This window comes from Rhinatrema bivittatum, chromosome 2 (assembly GCF_901001135.1).
Source record: "Rhinatrema bivittatum chromosome 2, aRhiBiv1.1, whole genome shotgun sequence".
NCBI lineage: Eukaryota > Metazoa > Chordata > Amphibia > Gymnophiona > Rhinatrematidae > Rhinatrema > Rhinatrema bivittatum.
In genome coordinates, this window is record NC_042616.1 from 369,246,171 (window position 1) to 369,273,338 (window position 27,168).

Consider the following 27,168-nt stretch of genomic DNA (forward strand, 5'->3'; position numbering starts at 1 on the left):
ATTATTTTTTTACATTTCCCAAATACCAATAAAATATTTCAAAACATCATACAGATCAAATAACACCCAATTAATTAAATCAGACAGGATAGACAGACACGCTTGAGAGGGACGAGATCCCCGGGCCTCTTCCCCTTCGCTGCCGAGCCTGGTGCAGTCCTTCAGTGACCGAGGGGCCTCTTTCACTTGTGCCGCCATTTGGGCCTTTTTCACTCATGCATCACGGACCTCCTGCAGTTTGGCCACTGAGCAGGATAGGATCTCCTGTGACCATGGGGCCTCCTCCACTTGGACTGCCAAGCCTGACACGATCCTTCACTGACCTCTTTCACTTTGGCCACTGGGCGGGTTGGGATCTCCCAGTGGCTACAGGTATTTAAAATTGGTGGTGCAGGGCACACACCTTTCTAAAGTTGGTGGTGCCTGTGCACCACTGTGCACAATTGATGATTACGCCCCTGCTGTTATCAGTAAACTGTATTTATGTAAGCAATATAGCCTGTAGCAATATAGGTAGTGTTTTCTGAGGAATTTCTGTACTTGGGTGATAATTACTTGTTTGTTTTTTAATTCTTTATAAGTTTATTAACAATAATTGCAGAATACACTTTGTACCGAAAAATGGAAAAAGATAAGGCAAAAAGAATAATAAAACTCAAAGGAAAACAATATTTAAATTTGTCCACCATCAAGGAAATACAAGAGGGACAGAAATATACGAGATACATTGAGGATATAAACAATAATAGGAAAAGACATTACATGATTAAAGGTTGTATCATTACTTCAATAGATGTTCTACGGAGGTTCCATAGGACTAGAAGTTAAAGCCTTCCTAGAGTTAACAAAAACCTGAAGCTGATCTGGTACAAAAAATATAAAGCTTTCATTAGCATTTACAAGGAAACCTTAACATAAAACTAGCACCAAGTGCTAATACATCTTTACGTAAAGCTAAGAAAGCTTTTCTCAGAGTCTGAGTAGCATGAGAAAAATTGGGAAAAATCCTTACTACGAAGCCCATAAAAGAGGCGGTAATATTCTAAAAGCAAATCTTCATAACAAAATTCAAATCAGATTCAGAGAAAAAAGTAACTAAAAGGGTAAATCTTCCCACAACCTCAAGACTTGATATCTGTAGGAAGACACTTAAGTCCAATCCCAAAGCCTGTGATTGAGAACTCATGGACGAGATGAAATATACTTTATTCAGAGCAGGAATAGTCTCCTCATGAATCTTCAAAATTTGAAGGAAATAGTGCCATAGAGTCATCCTGGGAAGCCCTCCCATAACCTTAGTAAAATTGGTGAATCTTAAGTTTAACTAATGGGATTTATTTTCCAGGAATTCAGTCCTGCATTGGAGACTGTTCTTCCTCGCTTGTATTAAAGTTGATTGAAGGGTTTCAATATTAGAAACCTTACGCTTAAGAGAGGAAAATCTTGATATGAACTGAGATTGAAAGGCATCCGATGCAGAATCCAAACGCAAGGAAACTTCATCCGCTTTGGAAGAGCATACAGCACAAGCTTGGCCAGTGGACACAATCAAGTCCCATAGAGCCTCCTTGGTAACAACAGCCTGGGAGCCACAAACGCCGAAGCTCCAGCCTCAGTCAGAGGCACAAGGGGTCGATTAGAAATCTCCAACTGAGAGGAACCATCGGATTCCAGATTCTCCCTCTGAGGTAGAAAGCAGCACAGGAGTTAACCACATCTGGTCCCGAAGACGCTGATCTGGCAGTAAACAAGCGTCGGGAGGGCAGAGGGAAACCTCTTCCCCAGCCGGGGCAGACTCTCCTTTGACTAGCCCTACAACGGGAATCTCACCCTTCCCTGTGGATGCAACCGCCATGAAGTCTATCATCAAATGCTGCCCAGAGGGAAAGAAGGGCTCTGAAGGGAAAACCCAAATTTTCCCTTTGCATTTCGTAGACATAGCAGGAAGAAACGGTGAGAAGAAAAAAACAGGTAGCGCGTTCATGGCGAGTCATGCCGCCATCTTGACCCGCCTGGGTGATAAATACTTAACTATGATTTTGGATCTGTCTAAACTTATTGCAGTTGGTTATTATTGCTAATTTGATTTTATCTTAATAACTAATAGTAAATTAATATTATTTTTACCTTACTCGCTTATTACACAGATTGAAAGCTTTATCTTTCAGGCTGATTGAATACCAACTCACTAAAAATGTGCGACCTAACTGGGCGAGCTTTTTTTTTTAATGCATGCACAATCACCTTTCCTGGGCGCTCAGTGCAATAGGCAAAATGAGCTGTTGTGCTAAAAAGACGTGCTAGGGATATAATTGTATATCCCTAGCGCATCCATGGTATCAAGTGCCCAGAAGAAGTGGCTGGGCACGGGTTAGTAAAACGGATGCTCAATTTTACAAGCGTCCATTTTCCTAACCTGACTGCCGGCAAGACATTTTTTTAAATACCGTATTTTCCGGCGTATAAGACGACTGGACATATAAGACGACCCTCCCCCCCCCCTTTTTTATACATATTTTTAAGAAAAAAAATAATTTTACACTCAAACAGGAGCAACCCTATCTATGAAAAGGCAACACTACAAATATTAAATCAGGCCCTAAAAACCAATACACCTCTTATTAGGAAAACAGAACTAGCAAGCAGCTATAGATCCCCACACAGAAATAATTGTAAAACTATACTAATAAGCAGAATAAATGTTTCAAAACAGCTATGAACAGAATAACATCCAACAATTAAAAACTCATAAAAACTATTAAACATTCTCCAAACACCAATAAAATATTTCAAAAAAGCAGACACATCACATAATATTAAATAATTAAAATGGCAGTCAATCAAGAAAAATAAACTTAAAAAGCCACCTTTCCTTACCCCCTCCAGCAGCTCTCCTACTCCTCTTCCATGCAGGCCGTAGCACACACCAGAAGCAGCAGTAGTGGCTAAGCTCTATACTCATGGTCCTCTTCCTTAGGGCCCATGTCTCTCACACACACACACCATACCAGTCATGCCCCCATGACCAGTTTCTGTCTCTCACACACCAATCATTTCCCAAACAGTCTTTGACACACATACACCAGTCATCTTCCTGAACAGTTTCTCTCATGCCATACACACACACAGGCTTCCCACTCCCATGTTCTGCTTACCGTACATATACAGGCTTCTCACTCTCATAATCACTTTCTCTGTCTCACACACACACACACACACACACAAGTCTCTCTCTCATTTCCATGCTCACTCTCCACGTGCACAGGCTTCTCATTCCCTGAATCACATTCTTTCTCTCACATTCACACACACCAGTCTCTTTCTCTCACACACACCGTCACCTTATCAACCAGTCTCTCTCTCATGCACGCACACACACACAGCCCTCCCACTCCCATGCTCTCTCTCACTTAATCAGGCTTCTTACTCCCATGCTTTCTCACATACCCAGATTTCTCACTTCCATGCTTTTTCTCTCTCTCTCTCTCACACTCACATACACATCAGTCATCTCTCTGAGCAGTCACTTTCATTGTCTCTCACATATACACACACATGAGCTCTCTGACCAGTTTCTCTCAATCACAGACATGCTCTCAATCAAATACATTCTCTCACTTACACACAGGCTGGCTGGCTGGCTGCTTCTCTCTCTTTCACTCACTTCCTCTCCCCTCCCCCGCCCCCCAAGCACAAATAGTAGCTGCAGCAGCCTCCTCCTCCAGCCCCTGCAGGCCAAGAAAGAAGAATCCTATCGGCCGCGGGAGGCTCCTGCTGCTGTCTCCTTTCTCGATTACCGGCTGCTTCAATTGCTCGGGGGCCGATGCTGCAGCGGCCGCTGCTACTTTATTACGCGGCACGGCCTTTCTTCTTCCCGCGCACCGCGTATCACTACCTGTTCCGGGTCCGGGGGGGGGGATGCAGGCGGGGAAGAAGAAAAGGCCAGCCCCGGATGATACAGCTTTTCTTTTTTTCCCACCGCTGCCGTTCCCGCTGGGCTTGAACGTGCTGATAGCCCAGCGGCAATGGCAGCAGAGAAGGAAGAGCAGCGGGAGAGACCGGGAGCACGCGACACACAGGTGAGAAGAGCTGCCCTATAAGACTATACCCGGCGTATATTTTTTGTTACTCCTTTTTTCGTTTCCTCCAACTTAATGTCGCCACAATATTAAGGTGGAGGAACTACAGAAAAGCAGTGTTTTCTGCTTTACTGTTAACTTATGATGCTCCGGGGTTAATTTCTGAGGGTAAAAATCTATGCATCGAGCACACATTTATTTTTTACATAAGGGGTAATAGCAAATAGCCTCATCAAAATGGCATTTACATGTGATAAGCGCTATTACCTACGCTCTGGTTTGGATGCGCTTATCCCCTTGTTGCGTAACGGGTTATGGATGTGTATCCAAAACACATGTCCAACTGAGTTAACCTGTGTGCTAGCCTGAGTGCATGGTATTGCATTGGCCTGTTTGTGCCTTCTTGAAAACCATAAAGTAGTTAGCCCATTTTACTTATTTGGAATATGCTGTTCTGTTCATGTATTAATTATTATTATTTTGTTTTAGTTAAATCCATTAACCCACTGAATGAAGAACCAATGAATGAAACGCCAGATGATGGTAAGCTAATATTTACTTTGGTTATTTAGAAATTAGAGATTTTCTATGTGTGCCCTGGTTTCTTCCCACTTATGCTCATATAAGACTCTGTACTATTCCTGTACTGGCTTGGGATTCTGAAGACAGCTCTGACTACTCTGACATGCAAATATGATAGCTACCATATTAAATGTTGGCAGGTAAGGACCATTTGGCCCACCCAGTATTCTTAAATTTCCCCTGTCTGCATCATATTATCTGTGGTTATAATTCTTCCTTTTATTATAAACCTCTGTGCTGAGGACATCTTCAACTGTTGACCAGTCAAGCTTGATCAACTGTAGACTGTAATTCCTTATTTTTTCTGTCATTATTTGGGAGTGTGTCCAAATATCCATACTAAACTATCTGCCACTTCTCCCTTTTTGTGAGACCATGCTAAAACCCTTCCAAATCTCCATGCTGCTTGACCTTGCTACCTCTCCTAGGAATTGTAATGCGGCTGAACTGCTCCTTGGTATAAGCAGGTTTTGTCAGCTCTGCCTTTTAGCCCTCAGCCGTTCCATCCTATTTATTTATTTAATAATTTTTATATAGCGACTTTTCATGCAAGCATATCAAATCGGTTTACAGTAGTTAGCAATTAATCATTTAAAATTATTTGCATTTCCAAAGAAGAAAGAAGTAAATACATTATTTCATAATATAATTAACATTGCAAACTAGACTTTCCTTTTTTTTTTTTTTTTTTAACCTTATCCACCATATTTTCCTTTCTTACCAGTGCCCTCTGTATTTGTCTCAAGCATTCTTGAATTTTGATATGTATTTGGTTACTATGATCACTGCTGCTGCCAATGCACAGAGATTATTTTCCAGCACTTTCTTTGCAAAAAAACACTCCCTTCCTTTTTCTCCAGCATGCTCCAGTTTTGTTGTTTTTTTTTTTTTGTTTCTGTTGTCAGAAATGGATGTATTTTGCCCCTCAAGGATAACTTTCTTCGTCCGCAGAGCATATTTTTCTTTTATTTTGGGAGTCAGTTTGTCCTAATAGTCAGATTGATACTGTAAAGTGCGGCTGGAGATTTCCCCGTCTGTAACTCGCTGTGGGCGCTCAATTTGGACGTGTAAGGCGATCCTGCGATACAGTCTCCAGTTTCACGCGTCCTTAGCGCTTCTTGAAACCGACCCATAACCCCTTCCGCACGCGGCATGTATATCAGATGTAAACGATCGAATTAGCTATTCCCTCCCATACAGTGACGCGCGCCCCGACTATCGCTATTTTACCCTGCCGTTTTGCCCCGTGTTTAACCTGCTAACTTACCACCTACCCCTACCCCTGCGTTACAGGCAGGGGCAATGGTAGACGGCAAACTTTCTCTCAAATCATTGCACTACACATGCGATTCCTTAAATTAATTTAAAACAATAATGCTAGATCCATATATACAAACATTTGCAGCGAGCCCCGCTTTTGGTAAAGTTGTTATATATATATAAATACCTAGATGTCAGTTTCCGAATCCCCCATCTCCACGCGCGTTTATCCAGGCGGCGGCGGCAGGAGCCGGCGGGCGGGTGGGCGCCCGTTCATCCAGGTGGCGGTGGGAGCCGGTGGGCGGGTGGGCGCGTGTTTATCCGGATGGCGGCGGGAGCGGGCGGGGCGGCGGCGGGAGCCGGCGGGCGGGTGGGCGCCCGTTCATCCGGGCGGCGGCGGGAGCCGGCGGGCGGGTGGGCGCCCGTTCATCCGGGCGGCGGCGGGAGCCGGCGGGCGGGTGGGCACCCGTTCATCCGGGCGGCGGCGGGAGCCCGTTCATCCGGGCGGCGGCGGGAGCCGGTGGGTGGGCGCCCGTTCATCCAGGCGGAGGGAGCTGGCAGCGAAAGCGGCCTCCAGCAACCCCCGCCAGCAGTGAATGAATGCACGCCTGTGTACGACCGTGCAATTTCGGTGCTCAAGGCAGTCGCATGCCGTGACGTCAAGTGTCGAGCACCGAAATTGCACGGGCGTACACAGGCGTGCATTCATTCACTGCCGGTGGGGGCTGCTGGAGGCCGCTTTCGCCGCCGGCTCCCTCCGCCTGGATGAACGCACGCCACCCGCCCGCCGCCGCCTGGATAAACGCGCGCCCACCCGCCCCGCCGCCTCCCGCCGCCGCCTGGATAAATGCACGCCCACCCGCCCGCCGCCGCCTGGATAAACGCGCGCCCTCCCGCCCGCCGCCCTCCCGCCGCCGCCTGGATAAACGCGCGCCCCGCCCGCCGCCGCCTGGATAAACGCGCGCCCTCCCGCCCGCCGCCTCCCGCCACTGCCTGGATAAACGCGCGCCCTCCCGCCGCTGCCTGGATGAACGGGCCCCCGCCGGCTCCCGCCGCCTGGATAAACGCGCGTGGAGATGGGGGATTCGGAAAGTGACATCTAGGTATTTATATATATATATATATATATATATAACAACTTTTGTTTTAGTTTTCGCCCTGCGCCTTGCTTCGGGAGGGGGGAAACCATCCACTTCCTGGTACCTGTCATTTCAAATGGCAGTTGAAATGACATTTGAAATGACAGGTACCAGCGTACCCAGGATACTGTATAGGTGCTGTATTAAGCGCCTATACAGTAAAATGGGTTGCGCGGGCCTAACACTTCGCCTAACGCTTCGCAGACGCAGCTTGCATTTGCAAGCAATTTAAATAGAGTATCGAGCGGTATGTGAAGAGAACTGTGCGTGCGGGGAACGAGGGTGCGCCCGGCACTGCCGCACTCTTTCTAACGCGGCATAACTGTATCGACCTGAGTATTTGTTCCCCGTTATTGCCCTAGTTAGGTTTTTTGGTACTTTTTAAAGTTTTCTTTTTATTAATACTTATTACATTTTTAAATATGTAAGCTCATACAAATGCATGAGGTTATGAAAAAACAAAGCTATGAAACAAAAATAAAAATATTTAGTATATTCTTTTCATAACATAAAAAGATCCACTTTCAAATGATGAGGAGTAGACCAACATAAAAAAAAAATTGCTGAAAAAAATAGTAAATGGTGCAGAGAAGAGGGATTCAGTTTTGTAAGGAACTGGCAGTCTTTTGGGGAAGGATGGATTCCATTTTAACCAGAGTGGAACCAGGCTGTTGGTACTAACTTTTAAAAAGGAGATAGCACAGCTTTTAAACTAGAACGGGGGGGGGGGGGGGGGGGGGGGAGCAGACAGTCACTCAATTACCCCAATATTAACTTGGTAAATGTAACATTGGGACATGCTAGAGAGAAATATCTTGGATGGAATAAATGACTGCTTCATGGAGCAATTGGTTAATGAACTGATGAGACAGGGAGTCATTTTAGATCCAAGTCTTAGTGGAACACAGGATTTGATGAGAGAGGTAATGGTGGTAGAGCAGCTTCTCAATAGTGATCATAACCTGATCAGATTTGAACTAATGACCAGAAGGGGGGCAATATTTAATTTACTAGTGTGTAGACAGATGGACTCAGGACCAGTGGGTTTATCCTCCCGTGCCAGCAGATGGAGATGGAGCAACCTGACATCACAGTATACATAACCCTACAGTGACCCCAGCCTGCCAGTTCTCTGTCTGGGGCAGATGGTAGACACACACCTCCCTATGGGGATTGCTTTGAGCTTTTTGAAAGGAGAAATTTTAACTTCTAGCGTGTAGCCAGTTGGACTCAGGACCAATGGGTATAGTGTACTCCTGATAGCAGAAGGGAGATGGAGTCAGATTTCAAAGCTGACGTCAGCCTACCCGTGCAGGAAGCTCAGCTCTTCAGTATTTCTCAGTCTCCTAAGCAGATAGGGACACTACACACACTAGAATAGTGTTAGCAATTTTAAACCAAGGAAGAAAGAAAATGTACCTCTAGGGGACGAGCCCCGCTCTCCTGCGGTGATACCTAAGGGTCCCTCTTCCAGTCGAGAATTCCTGAGGTGATTTCCGAGATCCCTCAGAGGCAAGCCTCGGTCTGGTAGCTGGCTCCCGGCGTAGACTTAGCTCTCAGGGTGCCTGAGAGGCAGCGGGTGCAGAATCGAGCACGGCGTTGAAGGTAACTCCCTCTCCCCCCGCAGCCAGAGACTGCCTGGCACGAGACCGGGAAACGCCGAGACCAGGTAAGGTAGAAGCCTCTCTTAAGTCACCGGTCTCCGAGGCTCGATTAGCCGCACAGACTGTCCTTTCCGGCGTCAGTTAAATCAGTTGAGCAGCCCCGTCTGGGCTAGACCCTGATCCGGTGCGAGGGTCCACACAAGTGGAGACCCTCCCAGGGGCGGGTGGGGGGGGTCGCCATCTTGTCCGCGTGGTCATCTGTGCCATTTCCCCCCTTTGACTGCCGTATTGTCCGCTCAACTGAGCCATGCGCACAGCGGCGCGCACGACTGACTTGTGCACACAGCGGCACGCACATCGGTGCCGTGTGCACAGCGACGTGCATAACTGTGCCGCGTGTACAAATATTGCCATGCGCACATCTCAGCCAGGCGCACAACATAGCCTTCGCGCATATCTTTATGCACTCCGCACGCACATCTTTGGCGCACCCGGGGCGCACACTCCTACGCGCACAGACGGGTTTTGAACATCCACACGAGCGCAAACCATGGCACCGCCTGCCAAGAAGGCCAAGGTACAAGCCCTCTGCCCAGCCTGCCACCTGAGAGCTGCGTAACCTGAAGGTGCCTCCTCCCTATGCCAGCAGTTCGAAGAGGCTCAGGGGGAACCAAAGCAAGGTCCCTCACAACCAGTAGAGGGATCCGGATCCACTAATGATAGTACCCTGGACCTCTGTATCTCCAACTCGGCACCTACACAGGAAGGCACATCCAGAATCTCCACTATAACGCCTCCTGGAATCAACATGGACCCAGGGACTTTTTTCTAGGTGGTATTCTTCATAGGGCTACAAACCTTTGTCCAAGCATACTCAGTACCGGCTGCGACTCAGTCCCAGTCGCCACCAGAAGTGCAAGACATTCCAAGCACCTCTCGGTCCCATCTAGACGTGCCCTTCCTAAGCAAGAGCCTCCCTACCAGGGATACAGACACCTCGGAGGACGAGGCTGACTCCCTGGAGGAAGGAGATATCCCCCCAGGAATGGAACTATACGGAACCATGCTGCTATTCTTCTCCAAAGATGAGTTACCAGCTCTCCTGTCCCAGAACCTGAAGATGCTGGATATTCCAGGCACGGACACCACAGCGGAACCAAAGATAAACCCCATCTTGGTCTCCTTCCGTCAGGCCTCATGCTATTTTCCAGTGTTGCAAGCCGTACGGCAACTGATTGACCTGGAATGGAATGCCCCAGAGGCCAGCTTCAAAGGCGGACGGGCTCTAGAAGCCCTATATCCCCTGGAACCCGTGGCTAAGGAACTCCTGCAGGTCCCACAGGTGGATGCCATAGTCTTCGCAACCTCCAAGTGTACAACCATTCCCACTAAAGGATGCACAGGACAGACTGGAATCCATTCTTAAACAGTCCTTTGATGTAGCAGCAATGATTCTTCAGATCGCTTCCTGGTGGCACGTTCTTGCTTGCTCCTCTCCAGAGACGCAACCACTCCAGGTGAGACTATGGAACCTGCGATATCCTTCCTCACGGAAGCGACCTCAGACCTAGTGCGCACCTCAGCCAGGAACGTCTCCTCGACAGTGGCAGCCAGAAGACACATATGGCTCCGAAATTGGTCAGCCTACGTGACATCCAAAGCGAACTTCACAAGGATGCCCTTTAAAGGATCTCTCTTGTTCGGAAGCGAATTGGAGAAGCTAGCCAACAAATGGGGCGAATCTCCAGTACCTCATCTACCGGAGGACAGGAACAAAATAAATCAGTGCTCCTCCCCCCTCCCCCCGAAGAACCAAGGACAGAGGAGCTCAGCGCTTTAGACCGTACAAGAACACACACTACCAAGCACCTCGCCCCACAGGCAGGGCTCAGTCCTTTCGGAACAGACACAAGAGGGGAGCAGGCTCAGCTACAGGCCCCGGCCGCACCCCACAATGAGAATCAGCAGACCCATCCACAGGAAGAAGTCATAGGGGACAGTCTTATTCTCTTCTACCAAAGATGGGTCGAGATAACGTCTGACAAGTGGGTCCTAACCATCATTCGAGAGGCTACCTGGACTTCCACAGCATCTCTCCAGACAAATTTGTGAGATCACCATGCCACTCCCACTCCAAGAGGACGGCAGTGGAAACCACACTGGCAAGACTACTCAGCCTAAACGTGATAACCCCGTTCCCCACGCACCAACAAGATACTGGTCACTATGCCATCTATTTTATCGTTCCCAAGAAGGAAGGAATGTTCCAGCCCATCCTGGACCTCAAGACCGTCAATCGTAACCTGAGGGTACCACACTTCTGCATGGAAACCCTTCGCTCAGTCATAAGGGCAGTACAGCCGGGAGAATTCCTGACCTCACTCGATCTATTCGAAACCTATCTCCACATCCTGGTCCATCACGACCATCAGCGCTTCCTACGCTTTACGATACTGGACCATCATTACCAGTTCCGGGCGCTACACTTCGGACTAGCTATCGCCCTTCTGACCTTCACCAAAATCATGGTGGTAGTAGCGGTAACATTGAGGAAAGAAGAAATCCTCATACATCCTTACCTGGACGATTGGCTGATCAGGGCAAAATGTCCAGAGAGTCACCAGGTGACCACCAGAGTCAAGAATCTGCTGCAGAATCTCGGGTGGGTCGTCAACACAGCCAAGAGCTGCCTGCAGCCCTCCCAATCGCTGGAGTACCTGGGAGTCCGGTTTGAGACCAAGCAGGACAAGGTTGTTCTTCCCCCTCCAAGGAGAAGGAAACTGATGGGTCAGCAGCAAAAACTGTTGAACTATGCTCGTCCCAGTGTATGGGACTACCTCCTGGTCCTCTGTCTCATGACATCAACCCTGGAAGTCATTCCAATGGCAAGGGTTCACATGCGCCCACTGCAACGTTCCCTACTATCACGATGGAACCTGACGTTCCAGAACTACTCCATTCACCTCCAGCTACCAGCAGAGGTTCGGTCTCAGCTCCAATGGTGGCTACAGGTAGACCATATGAGCAAAGGATTAAAACTATCCCCACCGAACTGGATCTTCCTCACCACGGAAGCGAGCCTGCAAGGGTGGGGATCCCACTGTCAGGAACCGAGGCCCAGGGACAAGGAAGAGGCGGGATGGAACATAAACAGACTGGAAGTCTGAGCAGTCAGACTAGCCTGTCTAAGATTCGGCCACAGATTCCGGGGCGAGTCTGTCAGTCATGTTGGACAACACCACAACTGTTGCCTATATCAACCGCCATGGAGGAACCAGAAGCCAACAGGTGTCCCTGGAGATAGACCCCCTCATGGCGTGGGTGGAAATAAACCTGCAAGGGATCTCGGCCTACCACATCGTAGGAAAAGACAACATCTCTGTGGACTACCTCAGCAGAGAGAGCCTAGACCCAGGGGAATGGACGCTGTCGACCACAGCCTTCCAGTTGATAGTAAACCACTTGGGAACCCCAGCCATGGATCTACTCTGAACCCGGTCCAATGCCCAAGTTCCCAAGTTCTTCAGCCGCAGACGAGAACCGCAATTCCTGGGGAATCGACGCCCTTGTCCAGACCTGGCCACAGGAAGACCTGATGTAAGCCTTTCCCCCATGGCCACTACTGGGCAGGGTCATCTGCAAGATAGAACACCACAGGGGTCTAGTACTTCTAGTGGCCCCGGACTGGCCAAGAAGGCCATGGTACACAGACATGCGAAGACATCTTGCGGGGAACCCTCTGTGCCTACCTCCACACAGGGTCCTTCTCCGGCAAGGACCGATGATCCACAAAGACCCGACTCGATTCTCTCTTACGGTCTGGCCCTTGAGAGGACTTGCCTGAAGAAAAGCGGATACTCTAAGGCAGTGATTGACACCTTGCTTCGAGCACGCAAGTTCTCCACATCACTACCTTACATACGAATATGGAGAGTATTTGAAGCCTGGTGTGAGGACTGCGAGATCCTCCCATGGACAGTCAAAATCCCCATGATCCTGGAATTCTCACAGGACAAGCAGGATGGTAGTCCTCACATATTGGTGACATCATCAGGATGGAGCCCAGTCACGGAACACTTTTGTCAAAGTTTCTAGAAATTTGACTGGCACCTACTGGGCATGCGCAGCAATGCACTGACCCTACATACAGTAGGGGTCCCCCTTCAGTCTTCTTTTTTCCGTGCAGCAGTAGCCACGCGGGTTAAGGAGCTCTCTGGAGATTCCTGTCAGGAATTTTCCTCACGGAACGTCTTTCAAAAATTTCTACCCCATAGGGGTCCCCATACTCGATATCCATACTCTGCAGTCGAAAGGTAAGGTTTTACCCTGTTGAGGTCGATTCCCGTTGTTATCCCTTCGGGGCCTACTGGCCAGCGACCGCACCGCGGCTAAATTTTTGTCAGTCATGGCATCGGGTTTTCGTCGGTGCCCCGACTGTACTCGAACAATGCCCATCACTGACCCGCACAGGGTCTGTGTTATGTGTTTGGGGTCCGGCCACGATGTCCTAACTTGCACCAAATGTGCCCAAATGTCACCGAAGGGCCATAAGGCTCGTTTAGAGAAAATGTACTTTCTCTTTCACTTAAAAACCCCTACTCCATTGATAACTTCGATGTCGTCTGAGTTGGTGCCATCGACATCTCGCCAGCACCGGGACACCGCTGCTGTTCGACCGGCGTCGACAATTCCAAAGGTGTCGATTGCCTCCTCAAGAAAAGGATCGAGGAGAATATCGTGAGAAGCATCGACACCGGCATCGGAAGGCTCAGTCTGTCGATCCAGGCACGTCCTTGGCATCAACGTCGACAGAGCCACCGACAAAGAAGCCCGTCCAGAAAAGGCCCCATCCTCTTCTGTGACTGAGTCACCGAGGCGTTCCCCACCTTCAATGGTGCCGGGATCCGCGATTCCACCTTCACCAGTGGATCCTCCCCCTATGCCAGTGCTGCCTCCTACTCCAGTGCCGGGGTTCCATGCCCCAGGCATCTGTGAGGAATTGAATCGGATGATCCAAGAGGCCATCAGTAAAGCACTTCTGGGCTTCCAACCTGCATCAACACCGGTACCGGTCCCTGATTCCCATAGTGCTTGCACCGCTACTGGGTAGACTGGATGCATTGATTGGTGCCCTGCCTCCGATGGAACCAAGAGCACCGGTGGGTCCAGTACCTTCCACACAGATTCCATTATCATCGGATGATGAGGATACACAGTTTACCCATTCCACCGTTTGGGATTTTACCTCAGACTCGTCCATAGATGTCACCGGTCCCTTCGGTGCCTCCGTCGATGCCTAGGCCTGGTCCTTCAGGATTAGCACCATTTCTCCCTGATGGAGACCCACTACATGCTGGAGATCAGCCCTATAATCCTTGGACCAATGATTCGTCCTAGGATACAGATGATCTACAATCAGAGCCCTCTCCCCCAGATGAAAGACGATGCTCTCCACCAGAAGATCTGTCTTTTATTAATTTCATCAAGGAAATGTCTAAAACCATTCCTTTTCAGCTTCAGACGGAAGAGGACTCTAGGCACAAGATGCTGGAAGTACTCCAATTTCTAGATGATCCTAAGGAAATCATATCTATACCTAAGCAGGATTTCATGAATGATCTCCTGAAGAGAAACTGGGAACACCCATGTTCGGTCCCACCGGTCAACCGCAAGACAGATGCCACCTATCTGGTGCAGTCAGCTCCTGGGTTCCAAAAATCACAGTTGGATCAACACTCTGTGGTGGTTGAGTCAGCCCAGAAGAATGCACGACATTCAAAATCTCATTCCTCCATACCTCCAGGGAAGGAACAAAAATCCCTGGATGCTTTTGGCAGGCGTGTCTTTCATGGATCCATGCTCATATCTCGCATTGCCTCTTACCAGTTATACTTGACCCAGTATAACAGAGACCTTTTTAAAAGGATCCAGGACTTCTCTGATTCTTTACCAGAGCACCCCCAGACTCAACTTCATACTCTGGCTCAGAAAGGTCTACGTGCTGGAAAGCAAGAGGTTCGCGCTGCATATGATATCTTTGACATGGCCTCTAGAGTGTCTGCAGCGGGAATTAGTGCCAGAAGATGGGCCTGGCTCAAATCCTCGGATTTAAGACCAGAAGTCCAAGACAGGTTAGCAGATCTACCCTGTGTGGGCGATAATCTCCTCAGGGAAAAGATCCCTGTGGCGCAGTTGAAGGATCACCATGAAACTTTGTGCCAGCTTTCTTCTGTGCTGTCTCAGTCTAGACCAGCATCAGGTTTTTGACTCCTTCCTAGAGAGTCTAAGCCAACCTCCTCTTCCTTCCATTCCGGTTGGCGGTCGGCTCTGCCACTTTAACAGCATTTGGCATACGGTCACCACAGACCAGTGGGTACTGGCAGTAGTCACTCAGGGTTACCACCTAAATTTCCTGACTGTTCCAGCGGACTCTCCAGCTGACGTGGGGGTCGTGAGACTACTCTCCCTTGCTCGAACAGGAGGTCTCATCCCTCCACAAATCCCAAGCAATAGAACCAGTGCCCCTCTTCCAACAGGGGCAAGGGTTTTATTCCTGGTATTTTCTAATACCAAAAAACTCAGGTGGCGTACGCCCGATATTGGAACTCCGCGCCCTAAATAAATTTTTGCAGAGAGAAAAATTCAAAGTGGTAACCTTGGGCGCTCTACTTCTTCTTCTACAAAGAGGAGATTGGCTGTGGTCTCTACATCTCCAAGATGATTACACACAAATCTCAATTACTTCATCTCATCGCAAGTATCTGCGATTCCTGGTTGGCCCCCGTCATTTCCAGTACCTTGTACTACCATTCGGCCTGGCGTCTCCTCCACGAGTATTCACCAAGTGCCTCGTGGTGGTCACAGCTTTCCTCAGGAATCAGGGTGTGTATGTCTACCTTTCTCGACGATTTATCGGTAAGGGCTCCAACTCAGCAGGGCACACTAATCTCCCTGCATCTCACTATCAACACCCTGATTTCCTTAGGGTTTCTAATCAACTATCCTAAATCCAAGAGAGTTCCATCCCAAACCCTATGCTTTCTAGAGGCCGACCTAAACACTATACAGGCGAAAGCCTTCCTCCCCCAGGATCGTGCTTTCACCATAACATCTCTGGCACATCGATTACAGACTCGAGTATCTTCAACTGGTCATCACTTCCTCATACTGATGGGTCACATGGCGTCCTCGGTGAATGTCACTCTGTTGGCTCACCTCGCCACGAGAGTAATGCAGTGGACCTTAAAATGCCAGTGGATTCAAGCTTGTCAGCCATTATCCAGGTTACCAAACAGCTCTGTCTGTCACTAACCTGGTGGATGCACCACTCCAATCTCATTCAAGGCCTTCCATTTCAGGCTCCAGATCCTCAAATTACCTTAACAGATGCATCCAACCTCGGGTGGGGTGCACATGTAGGCGACCGGCAGACTCAGGGAATCTGGTCTTCAGAGGAAGCCAAACACCAGATAAATTTCCTGGCGCTACGGGCGATCAGATATTCAATCCTGAAAGGCCTTGAGGGCATATCCATCAAAGCTATCCTGATTCAAACCGATAATTAGGTTGCGATGTGGTACATCAACAAACAAGGGGGAAGCTGCACAGATATGGGCATGTGCCCTTTCCTGCTCGATGTGCCTCAAAGCAACCTACTTGCCGGGAGTGGACAATGTCTTGGCGGACAAGCTGAGTCACACGTTCCATCTGCACGAGTGATCTCTCAACCCCACGATAGCGAACATGATATTCCAACGTTGGGGTTACCCTCGCATTGACCTCTTTGCGTCGGTCCACAACCACAAAGTAGACAACTTCTGCTCTCTCATTTGCAGTCACTACTCGCAATCAAGAGATGCCTTTGCCCTCTCCTGGGCCAGTGGTCTCCTTTATGCGCACCCTCCACTTCCTCTCATTTCAAAGACTCTCGTGAAGCTCCGGCAGGAAAAAGGATTAATGATTCTGATTGCTCCCCACTGGCCACACCAGGTGTGGTTTCCAATCCTCCAGGCCCTATCAGTACAGCGACACATTCCTCTGGGTAAGGATCCCCTTCTAATCACTCAGAACGAAGGGTATCTGCGACACCCCAACCTCCAAGCTCTGTGTCTGACGGCCTGGATGTTGAAAGGTTAATACTCTAACATTTTAACCTTTCAGAGTCGGTATCCCGAGTCCTGGTGGCTTCACAAAAGCCTTCAACGAGAAGGTCTTACCACTCTGAATGGAAGAGGTTTACAGTCTGGTGTACTTCCATGTCCATAGACCCTTTCACTTGTTCCACTGCGAGGTTCCTGGACTATTTCTGGCACCTGTCAGTTATGCCTAAAAACTTCCTCTATCAGGGTACATGTTAGTGCAGTGTCTACGTACCATAAGGGTATAGGAAATGTCTCCATTTCAGTGCAACCCGTAATATCATGTTTCATGAGAGGCTTGCTCCATTTAAAACCTCCACTGCGCCCTCCTGCCCCTGCTTGGGACCTTAATGTGGTTTTGGGACGGCTCATGAAACCTCCGTTTGAGCCTTTCCACTCCTGTGATCTCCGCTATCTCACCTGGAAGGTAGTTTTTCTTGCGATCACGTCTGCTCGCAGAGTTAGTGAATTACAGGCATTAGTTACCTACCCGCCTTACACTAAAATTCTGTATGACAGGGTAGTGCTCCGCACTGACCCTAAATTTTTGCCGAAGGTAGTGTCGGAATTTCATATTAACCAATCTATTATCCTACCTACTTTTCTTCCCAGGCCCCATTTGAACCCAGGAGAACAGGCTCTGCATTCTTTGGACTGCAAATATGCTCTAGCTTTCTATCTGGACCACACGTCGGCCCACAGGAAATCCACTCAGTTGTTTGTTTCTTTTGATACCATCAAATTAGGAAATCCTGTGGAAAAGCAGACCCTCTCCTCCTGGTTGGCGGAATGCATCTTTTTGCTACCAGCAAGCAGGCATTCCGCTACAAGACAGTGTAAAAGCTCACTCGGTCAGGGCCATGGCGAAATCAGTAGCGCACCTCTGTTCGGTGCCATTTGCTGATATTTGTAAGGCTGCTACCTGGAGTTCTCTCCATACTTTCGCAGCCCATTATTGCTTAGAAAAGGCTGGCAGACAGGATTCCATCTTTGGCCAGTCTATTCTGCGCAACCTGTTTTCAGCTTAACTTCCCACCATCCTTCCACCAACCCGTCCAGGGTTCAGGATGCCCTCCTAACCAAATTTCTACTCCTGTTGTGCCTGTTGCATGTCTTTGGGTGCATGGTGCTTTGTTCGGGCATCCTCAGCTTGGTACTTACACATATATGAGGACTACCATCCTGCTTGTCCTGTGAGAAAGCAGAGTTGCTTACCTGTAACAGGTGTTCTCACAGGACATCAGGATGTTAGTCCTCTCGAAACCCACCCGCCACCCTGCGGAGTTGGGTTCGTTTACGTTTTCTTATTTTATTTTTCGCACGTACTTTTACTATAGGACGTCAGTGCATTGCTGGGCATGCCCAGTAGGTGCCAGTCAAAGTTCTAGAAACTTTGACAAGTATTTTGTGATTGGGCTCCTTCTTGATGATGTCACCCATATGTGAGGACTAACATCCTGCTGTCCTGTGAGAACACCTGTTACAGGTAAGCAACTCTGCGTTTGGGGTGATTTTCTGGGTTCATATTTTTGATTATTGATTGTACTTCCAGGGAGGAGGCTGGGTCGAAGTTTGACCAGTTTGCTGTTGGTTTAGGTTGAATTTTTGTTTTGAGGATGAACAGAGAGGGTGTTAATAGATTTTTAATTTTTTCATTGAAGAAGTCTGCAAATTCATTGCATTTGTCTTTGGTGTACGTTGTTTTCTGTGCAATTGAGGTTTTGGTGAGGTTTTGCACAATGGAGAATAACATCAGAGTTCTCAGACAACCCCCTCTGGAGTCTTCCCCTCCAGAGGAGAGCAGTGTCACGCTCTGCCCGAGGACCTGTCTTTCGCCAGCTTTGTGAGGGCCATGGCAGAGGCCATTCCTTTCCAGCTCCTGTCGAAGGAGGATACCCGTCATAAGATGCTAGAGGTCCTCCAGTTCGATGCTCCAAAAGAGGTGGTGGTGGGCCGCTCCACAACATCTTTAAAGAGCTCCTCCTCCATATGTGGGAACACCTGGTCTCTGTTGCCTTGGTGAACAGGAAAGCTGATGCAACTTATCTGGTTCAACAGGCGGTGGGCTTTGAACGACAGCACCTACCCCACCGATGTATGGTGGTGGAGTCCACGCTCAAGAAAGCCAGACGCTCCTAGACAAAACGCGAACACAGGGAGCTCGACGGCATAGGGAGAAAAATGCTCCAGGGGGCTATGCTGGTGGCCCGTATTGTGGCCTACCAGCTGTATTTGACCCAATACGACCACAACCTATGGAAGCAAGTAGAGGAGTTTGCGGAGGGCCTTCCCCAGCAACACAGGAGTCCCTTACAGCCATTTCCTCGCTGGAACTCGATGCTGGTGGAAACAGTCAGGTCTACCTATGACATATTTGAAACCGCTGCCCACCTAGCTACCGATAGTTGGCACTAGATGGCTAGCTTGGCTCCAGACCTCTGACCAGAGGTTCAGGATAGGCTCATGGACCTCCCCTATACAGGAGAGAACCTGTTTGGGGATAAGGTGAAAGAGATCATGGCGCAGCTGAAAGATCAGCACAAAATTGCTATACAAATATCGCCAAACCACCGATAAAACGAAGAAAGATTTCTACGCTGCCAAAATCCATCAATATCAATTCAACCCTCACGCACTCTTCCAATATGTCAAAAACCTCGTAACTGCTCCAGCTCACACTAGCCCAAACAATGACGATGATTCAAAATGTGAGGAACTAGCTACGTACTTCTATAACAAAATACAATCTATTGTAACGCGATTTAAGACACAAATTGCACCGAACTCAAACTTTAACTTCAACTCCACCCACATCAGCAAATCCCCCTTACTATACCGCTTCTACACACACCAACCAAGCTACATCAGCCACTCAAAATAAATCCGAAACAAAGCTTACTAATCTTGAGATCACTACCGGTATTGAAGATGAGTCAATTCTAAAGAAAATGAAACCAGCTCTCCACCCCACAGATATTATGCCCACTAAGACTCTTCTTTCAATACGTTCTACAATAGCAAAACCCATTGCAAAGATTCTTAACAAATCCATCACCACAGGCATAGTTCCTTCTCTACTCAAACATGCTATCATAACTCCTATGATGAAAAAATCAAACCTAGATTCATCTGACCCAGCAAACTTTCGCCCAGTATCAAACCTACCCTTCCTTTCAAAAATAATGGAAAGAGTCATCAACAAACAACTCACTGATTACCTAGATGAACATCAACTACTCTTCCATCCCAATATGGGTTCAGAAAGTACCACAGCACGGAAACGCTTTTAATATCACTTTCAGAGGTGCTACTAAAAGCTTTAGACGCTGGAAACTCATATCTCATCGCCCTTCTTGATATATCAGCAGCATTCGACATGGTGTAAATCACAATACCCTCATAATCCGCTTCTCTGAAATAGGTATTACTGGCTCGGCACTACTATGGTTCCAGTCATTCCTGAGCAACAGAACTTACAGTGTTAAAAGTGGACGAAGTGAATCCAAGCCAAGAAATCTCTCTCAAGGAGTCCCCCAAGGATCCTCTCTTTCTTCTACATTGTTTAATATTTACCTTACACCACTATGCCGGCTACTTTCAAAGCTGGGTCTTCAACACTTCATCTACGCAGATGATGTTCAGATATTCATACCTATTACCAGCACAATCACAAATGCCCTGAATACTTGGAATGCAGCCTTATTAGAAATTAAAACAATTCTCACGGACAACCAATTGGCTATCAACACCAATAAAACTGAGCTTATCATTATCTCACCTCCAAAAAATGCGACACTGAGCAACACTGGTCTTACACAAGACATCTCTACTATGACACAACAAGTACGCAGCCTTGGCATCATCATTGACAGAAATCTCAATGATTGCTTTAAAAAATTCATTGCGGATACGGTTAAAAATGGATTCTTTAAGCTACACACCCTAAAACGTATTAAACCTCTCTTATACCAATGTGACTTCCGCATAGTCTTACAAGCAACTATTTTATCAAAGATTGATTACTGCAATGCACTGCTACTAGGTCTACCTAAAACTACAATTCAACCTTTGCAAATGTTACAAAATGCAGCTGCCCGCATCATCACCGACATAAGCCGCCACGAGCACATCACTCCTGCACTTCAGTCATTGCACTGGCTACCCGTGGCTTCCAGGATAATATATAAATCCATGACGCTTATATATAAAGCCATTCACAACAAGAGATATGCACTGGTTCACCGATCACCTACAATTCAAAACATCAATCCGCCCAACCAGATTCCAGCATCTAGCTAAACTGAAGATCCCCGCTCCTAATCTGACCAATCTTTCTACTACGAAAGAACGTTCATTCATCATTGCTGGATCCACAATATGGAACACCATGCCCTCTGAATTACGCCAGGAACTTTGCCACAAAAAATTTAAACAAAACCTAAAAACCTGGTTATTCAAAAAAGCCTACTATTAATGAACCGAGTTCTATTCTATTCATTCTAGTTTTTCCACAGACACTCATATATTGATATTTATTCTCTTAATACAAAGTTATACATGGTTTTGTATTCTTTCAGTTATTATGTTACAAGCCGTTAAGCCCGTTAAAACGGGCTACATCCCTCTGTCTCTCACCTCCCCCTCATTCTCTCTCCCCTCACTCTTCACCACCCCCCTCCCCCACCCACTCCTCTCCACCCTCCCTCTCCTCTCACTCAGTCCCTCCCTCCCTCTCTCCCCCCTCTCCCTCACTCCCTCCTCTCCCTCACTCCCTCCCACTCACTCAGTCCCCCCCTCTCCCTCCCTCCCTCCCACTCACTCAGTCCCCCTCTCCCTCCCACTCACTCAGTCCCCCTCTCCCTCCCTCCCACTCAGTCCCTCCCTTCACCCGCCTCCATTTCCTTCCGACGCCGTACTCGCGACTCCTCGCAGCCCACACCCACCTCCATTTCCTCCCGGCGCCGTAAGCGCGACTTCCCGCAACCCTCACCCGGCTCCATTAACTCCTCCCGCTCCTGCCGGCAGATCTCGGGGGGGGGGGGGGTGTCACTCCCGCGCGCGCGGCAGTGACCCCCCCCCCCGAGATCTGCCGGCAGATCTGGGGAGGAGAAGTAGCGGCACCGCGCGCGCTGCTTCTCCTCCTGCTCCTGCGGCCCCACTGCCATTTTTTTTTTCTGACCGACGTCCTTGCCCGCACCTGCGCAGTAGAGCTGTGCTCTACTGCGCATTTGCGGGCCGTCGGTCACAGGCCATTTATAAGGTAGATACTGTAAAGCGCTATGCTGAATTAATGTTTGAATGTAAACCGAGGTGATGTTACTTACGTGCCCCGGTATATAAAAATCCGTAAATAAATAAAATAAATAATAGTCTGCAGCAACTCTCCACCAGTCCCTCAGAAGGCCTTCCGCCACAGGGAAGTCCTCCAAGCCGGGCTCTTGCAAGTCCTTCTACCAGTCAAAAAAATACTTTCCTCCGGCTGCCCGTATTCGCCCACCTCAGTACAGCCCTTGAGGCCCATCCAGCCCCCCAGCAGGCCCCGTCTGTCGGCTTTTGACTGGCGGCGAAGGGGCAAGAGCCAAACACTGTTTCCCATGGCGGCTGATTCCCCCCGCCCCCAGTTGGCGGAAGGCTACTTTGCTTCGCCTGCCACTGGGAGATGATCACTTTGGACCGTTGGGTCCTCTCCATTGTCCGCCAGGGTTACCACCTGAATTTCAGTGATTGCCCAGAGACTGCTCCCCTATGTCCATTGTGGGGTATAACCGCCTATCAGGTCAACTTTCAATCGGAACTTTCTGCCCTTCTAGTGGCGGGCGTGGTAGAACCAGTTCCCCATGAGCAGTGGGGCCATAGTTTCTGCTCGAGGTATTTCCTGATTCCGAAGAGGAATAGCGGGTTGCACCCTATTCTTGACCTCAGGGCATTAAACCGTTTTCTTGCAAGAGAAAAATTTCAAGATGGTCTGTCTGGGCACACTGATCCCACTCCTCCGAAGAGGAGACTGACTCTGCACCCTCGACTTAAAGGAGCCTTACGCCCATATTGCACTTGTCTCCAACCACAGGAAGTACCTCCGCGCTCTGGTGGGGATAGCACATTTTCAATACAAAGTGCTGCCGTTTGGGCTGGCTTCAGTCCCATGCTTTTCACGAAATGCTTGGTGGTGGTGGCTGCCTCCTCAGGCGTCGCTCGGTCCACGTCTTCCATGATTGGCTCATCCAAAGCGAATCACACTTCAGGGCCGTGAATGCTCTAGCCTTGAGGGTTCTAACCTTACAGACCTTGGGATTCGTTATCAACTTCCCCAAGTCACATCTCCATCCATCTCCACAGCTGGACTTCATCGGTGCCAGGTTGGATACGGCACAATCGAAAGCTTTCCTGCCCAGGGATCGAGTGGTGACCCTCGCCTCACTGGCTACCCTCGTTCGCAACAGAAAGAAGGTACCAGCTCATCTGCTGCTCCGCCTGCTAGGCCTTATGGCAGCCTGGTCCACGTGACCCCCTTGGTCTGCCTCCGCATGAGGGACCCGCGGTGTGCCTTGCGGTTCCCAGTGTTGGCAGGCATCCTAGAATCTGGAAGCACCGGTGTCGTTCACGGACCCTCTCCATCTCTCCCTAACCTGGTGGGAGGCCCAGTCCAGTCTGGAACTCGGGCTCCCATAGTAGCCCGCGCCACCCCAGGTGACCCTCCACATCGATGCCTCAGGGGTGGGGGGCCCACACGGACAGCCTGCATACTCAAGGCCTCTGGACTGCGGCCGAGTCCCGCTGCCAGATAAATTTTCTGGAGCCTTGGGCGATCCAGTTTGTCTTGTGGGCCTTCCAGGACAGGCTTTTCTCCAAGGTCATCCTCATCAGGTCGGCATGGGCTCCTTCCCCCTGTGCCAGGAAGCGATACAGGTCTGGGATTGGGCCTCTCCAGGGGATGTACCTATGTGCCACATACCTGCTGGGCCATCTGAACACGCTGGCGGACCACCTCAGCCGGACCTTCCAGCCACATGAGTGATCCCTGAGCCCAGCGGTGGAAGCCAACCTATTCTGTCGATGGGGCACGCCGGACATGGACCTATTCGCCTTTCTCCTCAATCACAAGGTGAGCATGCTCTGCTCCTTGATTCAGGGGAAAGACCTCCCAGCTTGCAACTCGTTCTCCCTTCACTGGGGACAAGGTCTCATGTACGCGTACCCCCCTATTCCGCTTCTCTTGAGAACTCTGACGAAACTGCAGGAGGACAGGGGGACTATGACCCTTTCTCTTGCCCGATCTCCCGCCTGCTGTATTATCTGTGGCACCTGTCTGAGTCTGGCATCCAGACCGGTTCGATCCGAGTACACCTCAGCGCCCATCTCAGTCCAGACACTGGTTGAGCATTTTCTGCGGGGCCTAGTTCAACTGAAGCCCCCATTTTGCCCTCCGGCAACTCCATGGGATCTCAACGTTGTCAGGGCGAGGCTCCTGCAGCATCCATTTGAGCCTCTTAAATCCTGTGACCTGAAGTTCCTCACCTGGAAAGTTTTATGTTCCTGGTGGCGATCACTTCTGCTCACAAGATCAGCGAGATCCATGCCCTGGTTACATATGCTCCCTACATGAAATTCTTCCATGATCGTTTAGTGCTGCACACGTATCCAAAATTTTTGTAGAAGGTGGTGACTGCTTTCTACATCAACCAGTCAGTTATCCTTCCCATGTTCTTCCCATGGCCTCATTCTCACCCGGGGGAACCTGCTCTTCAGACTGCAAGCGGGCTCTCGCTTTCTACTTGGACCGTACAGCGAAGCACAGACTGTCCATCCAACTCTTTGTGTCCTATGACACCAATAAGCTGGGAGCAGAAGTGGGGAAGCAGACCCTATCAAACTGGCTAGCTGGCTGGCAGGGTGAAGGCTCACTCTGTGCGGGCTATGGCAGCATCAGTGGCCCATCTGCAAATGGTCCCTGTTGCCAAAATCTGCAGAGCCGCGACCTCCACACATTCGTGGCTCACTACTGCCTTGACAGGAATCGTCGCCAGGACAGTGCTTTTTGACCAGTCTGTCCTCCGCAATATATGCCAGTCTTGAATCCAACTGTTCTCACCAGTCTCTCTGTGGGGCCAGACTGTCCCTTTTTTTCTCACAGTGCTGCAGTTGTGTAGTGCCTGTTGGTACTTTGTTTGGCTACTGTGGGTCCCTCTGATCACAGGGGACAGTCTGGAGCTCTGTAATCACCCACAGGCGAGGACTACCATCCTGCTTGTCCTAGGAGAAAGCGCAGTTGCTTACCTGTAACAAGTGTTCTCCTAGGACAGCAGGATGTTAGTCCTCAGGAATCCCGCCCGTCTCCCCATGGTGTTCGGTTCACCTTGTTTTGTTTTATTTTTCACTCGTATTTTGCTGTGTTATGAGAGTGAAGGGGGGCCCCTTGTGGACGTGTGGATAGCAGCAGGCTGGACATCTGATGATGTCACCCACATGTGAGGCCTAACATCCTGCTGTCCTAGGAGAACACCTGTTACAGGTAAGCAACTGCGCTTTATTCAAAAGTGTAAATAACTGATTCATATCTACTCCTTGAAGACCTCTCATGATTTAAAGACCTCAGCCGTCTCTTCTCTAAGCTGAACAGCCCTAACCTCTTCAGCAGCACACTGAGCCAACAATTTCAAAGTATTAAGAACATAAAAAAATGCCATACTGGGTCAGACCAAGGGTCCATTAAGCCCAGCATCCTGTTTCCAACAGTGGCCAATCCAGGCCATAAGAACCTGGCAAGTACCCAAAAACTAAGTCTATTCCATGTTACCATTGCTAATGGCAGTGGCTATTCTCTAAGTGAAAATAGCAGGTAATGGACTTCTCCTCCAAGAACTTATCCAATCCTTTTTTAAACACAGCTATACTAACTGCACTAACCACATCCTCTGGCAACAAATTTGAGTTTAATTGTGCGTTGAGTAAAAAAGAACTTTCTCCGATTAGTTTTAAATGTGCCCCATGCTAACTTCATGGATTGCCCCCTAGTCTTTCTATTTTCTGAAAGAGTAAATAACCGATTCACATCTACCCGTTCTAGACCTCTCATGATTTTAAACATCTCTATCATATCCCCCCTCAGCTGTCTCTTCTCCAAGCTGAAAAGTCCTAACCTCTTTAGTTTTTCCTCATAGGGGAGCTGTTCCGTTCCCCTTATCATTTTGGTAGCCCTTCTCTGTACCTTCTCCATCGCAATTATATCTTTTTTGAGATGCGGCGACCAGAATTGTACACAGTATTCAAGGTGAGGTCTCACCATGGAGCGATACAGAGGCATTATGACATTTTCCGTTTTATTCACCATTCCCTTTCTAATAATTCCCAACATTCTGTTGGCATTTTTGACTGCTGCAGCACACTGAACAGACGATTTCAATGTGTTATCCACTATGACGCCTAGCTCTTTCTTGGGTTGTAGCACCTAATATGGAACCCAACAGTGTGTAATTATAGCATGGGTTATTTTTCCCTATATGCATCACCTTGCACTTATCCACATTAAATTTCATCTGCCATTTGGATGCCCAATTTTCCGGTCTCACAAGATCTTCCTGCAATTTATCACAATCTGCTTGTGATTTGACTACTCTGAACAATTTTGTGTCATCTGCAAATTTGATTCTCACTTGTCGTATTTCTTTCCAGATCATTTATAAATATATTGAAAAGTAAGGGTCCCAATACAGATCCCTGAGGCACTCCACTGTCCACTCCCTATCCACTATGATACCTAGATCTTTTTCCTGGGTGGTAGCGCCTAATATGGAACCTAACATCGTGTAACTACAACAAGGGTTATTTTTCCCTATATGCAACACCTTGCACTTGTCCACATTAAATTTCATCTGCCATTTGCCCAATCTTCCAGTCTCGCAAGATCCTCCTGGAATGTATCAAAATCTGCTTTTGATTTAACTACTATGAATAATTGTGTATCATTTGCAAATTCGATTACCTCATTCGTATAACTTTCCAGATCATTTATAAATGTATTAAAAAGCACTGGTCCAGGTACAGATACCTGAAGCACTCCACTGTTTACCCTTTTCCACTGAGAAAATTGACCATTTAATCCTACTCTCTGTTTCCTGTCTTTTAACCAGTTTGTAATCCACAAAAGGACATAGCCTCCTATTCCATGACTTTTTAGTTTTCTTAGAAGCCTTTCATGAGGGACTTTGTGAAATGCCTTCTGAAAATTCAAATACAGGAAAAGAAAGCCCCGCTCTCTTAAAGGTCCTTCCCCCAGTTGAGAATTTCTGAGTGGTCACTCAGAGGTGTGCCTTGGTACGGTAGCTGGGTTTCTCACAGGACAAGCAGGATGGGTGACATCATCAGGATG

At 48.5% G+C, this 27,168-nt stretch overlaps 1 protein-coding gene across 8 annotated transcripts in view; it reads left to right on the forward strand.

Annotated features, from left to right (window-relative positions):
- The window catches only part of LOC115084722, a 664,924-nt gene that overhangs the window by 126,824 nt on the left and 510,932 nt on the right, over positions 1-27,168 (forward strand). For all 8 annotated transcript variants that reach the window (XM_029589949.1, XM_029589957.1, XM_029589951.1 and 5 more), the window contains one exon: positions 4,569-4,622. In XM_029589949.1, the coding sequence (XP_029445809.1) occupies positions 4,569-4,622 (54 nt within the window). The remainder of the gene's footprint in view (positions 1-4,568; positions 4,623-27,168) is intronic.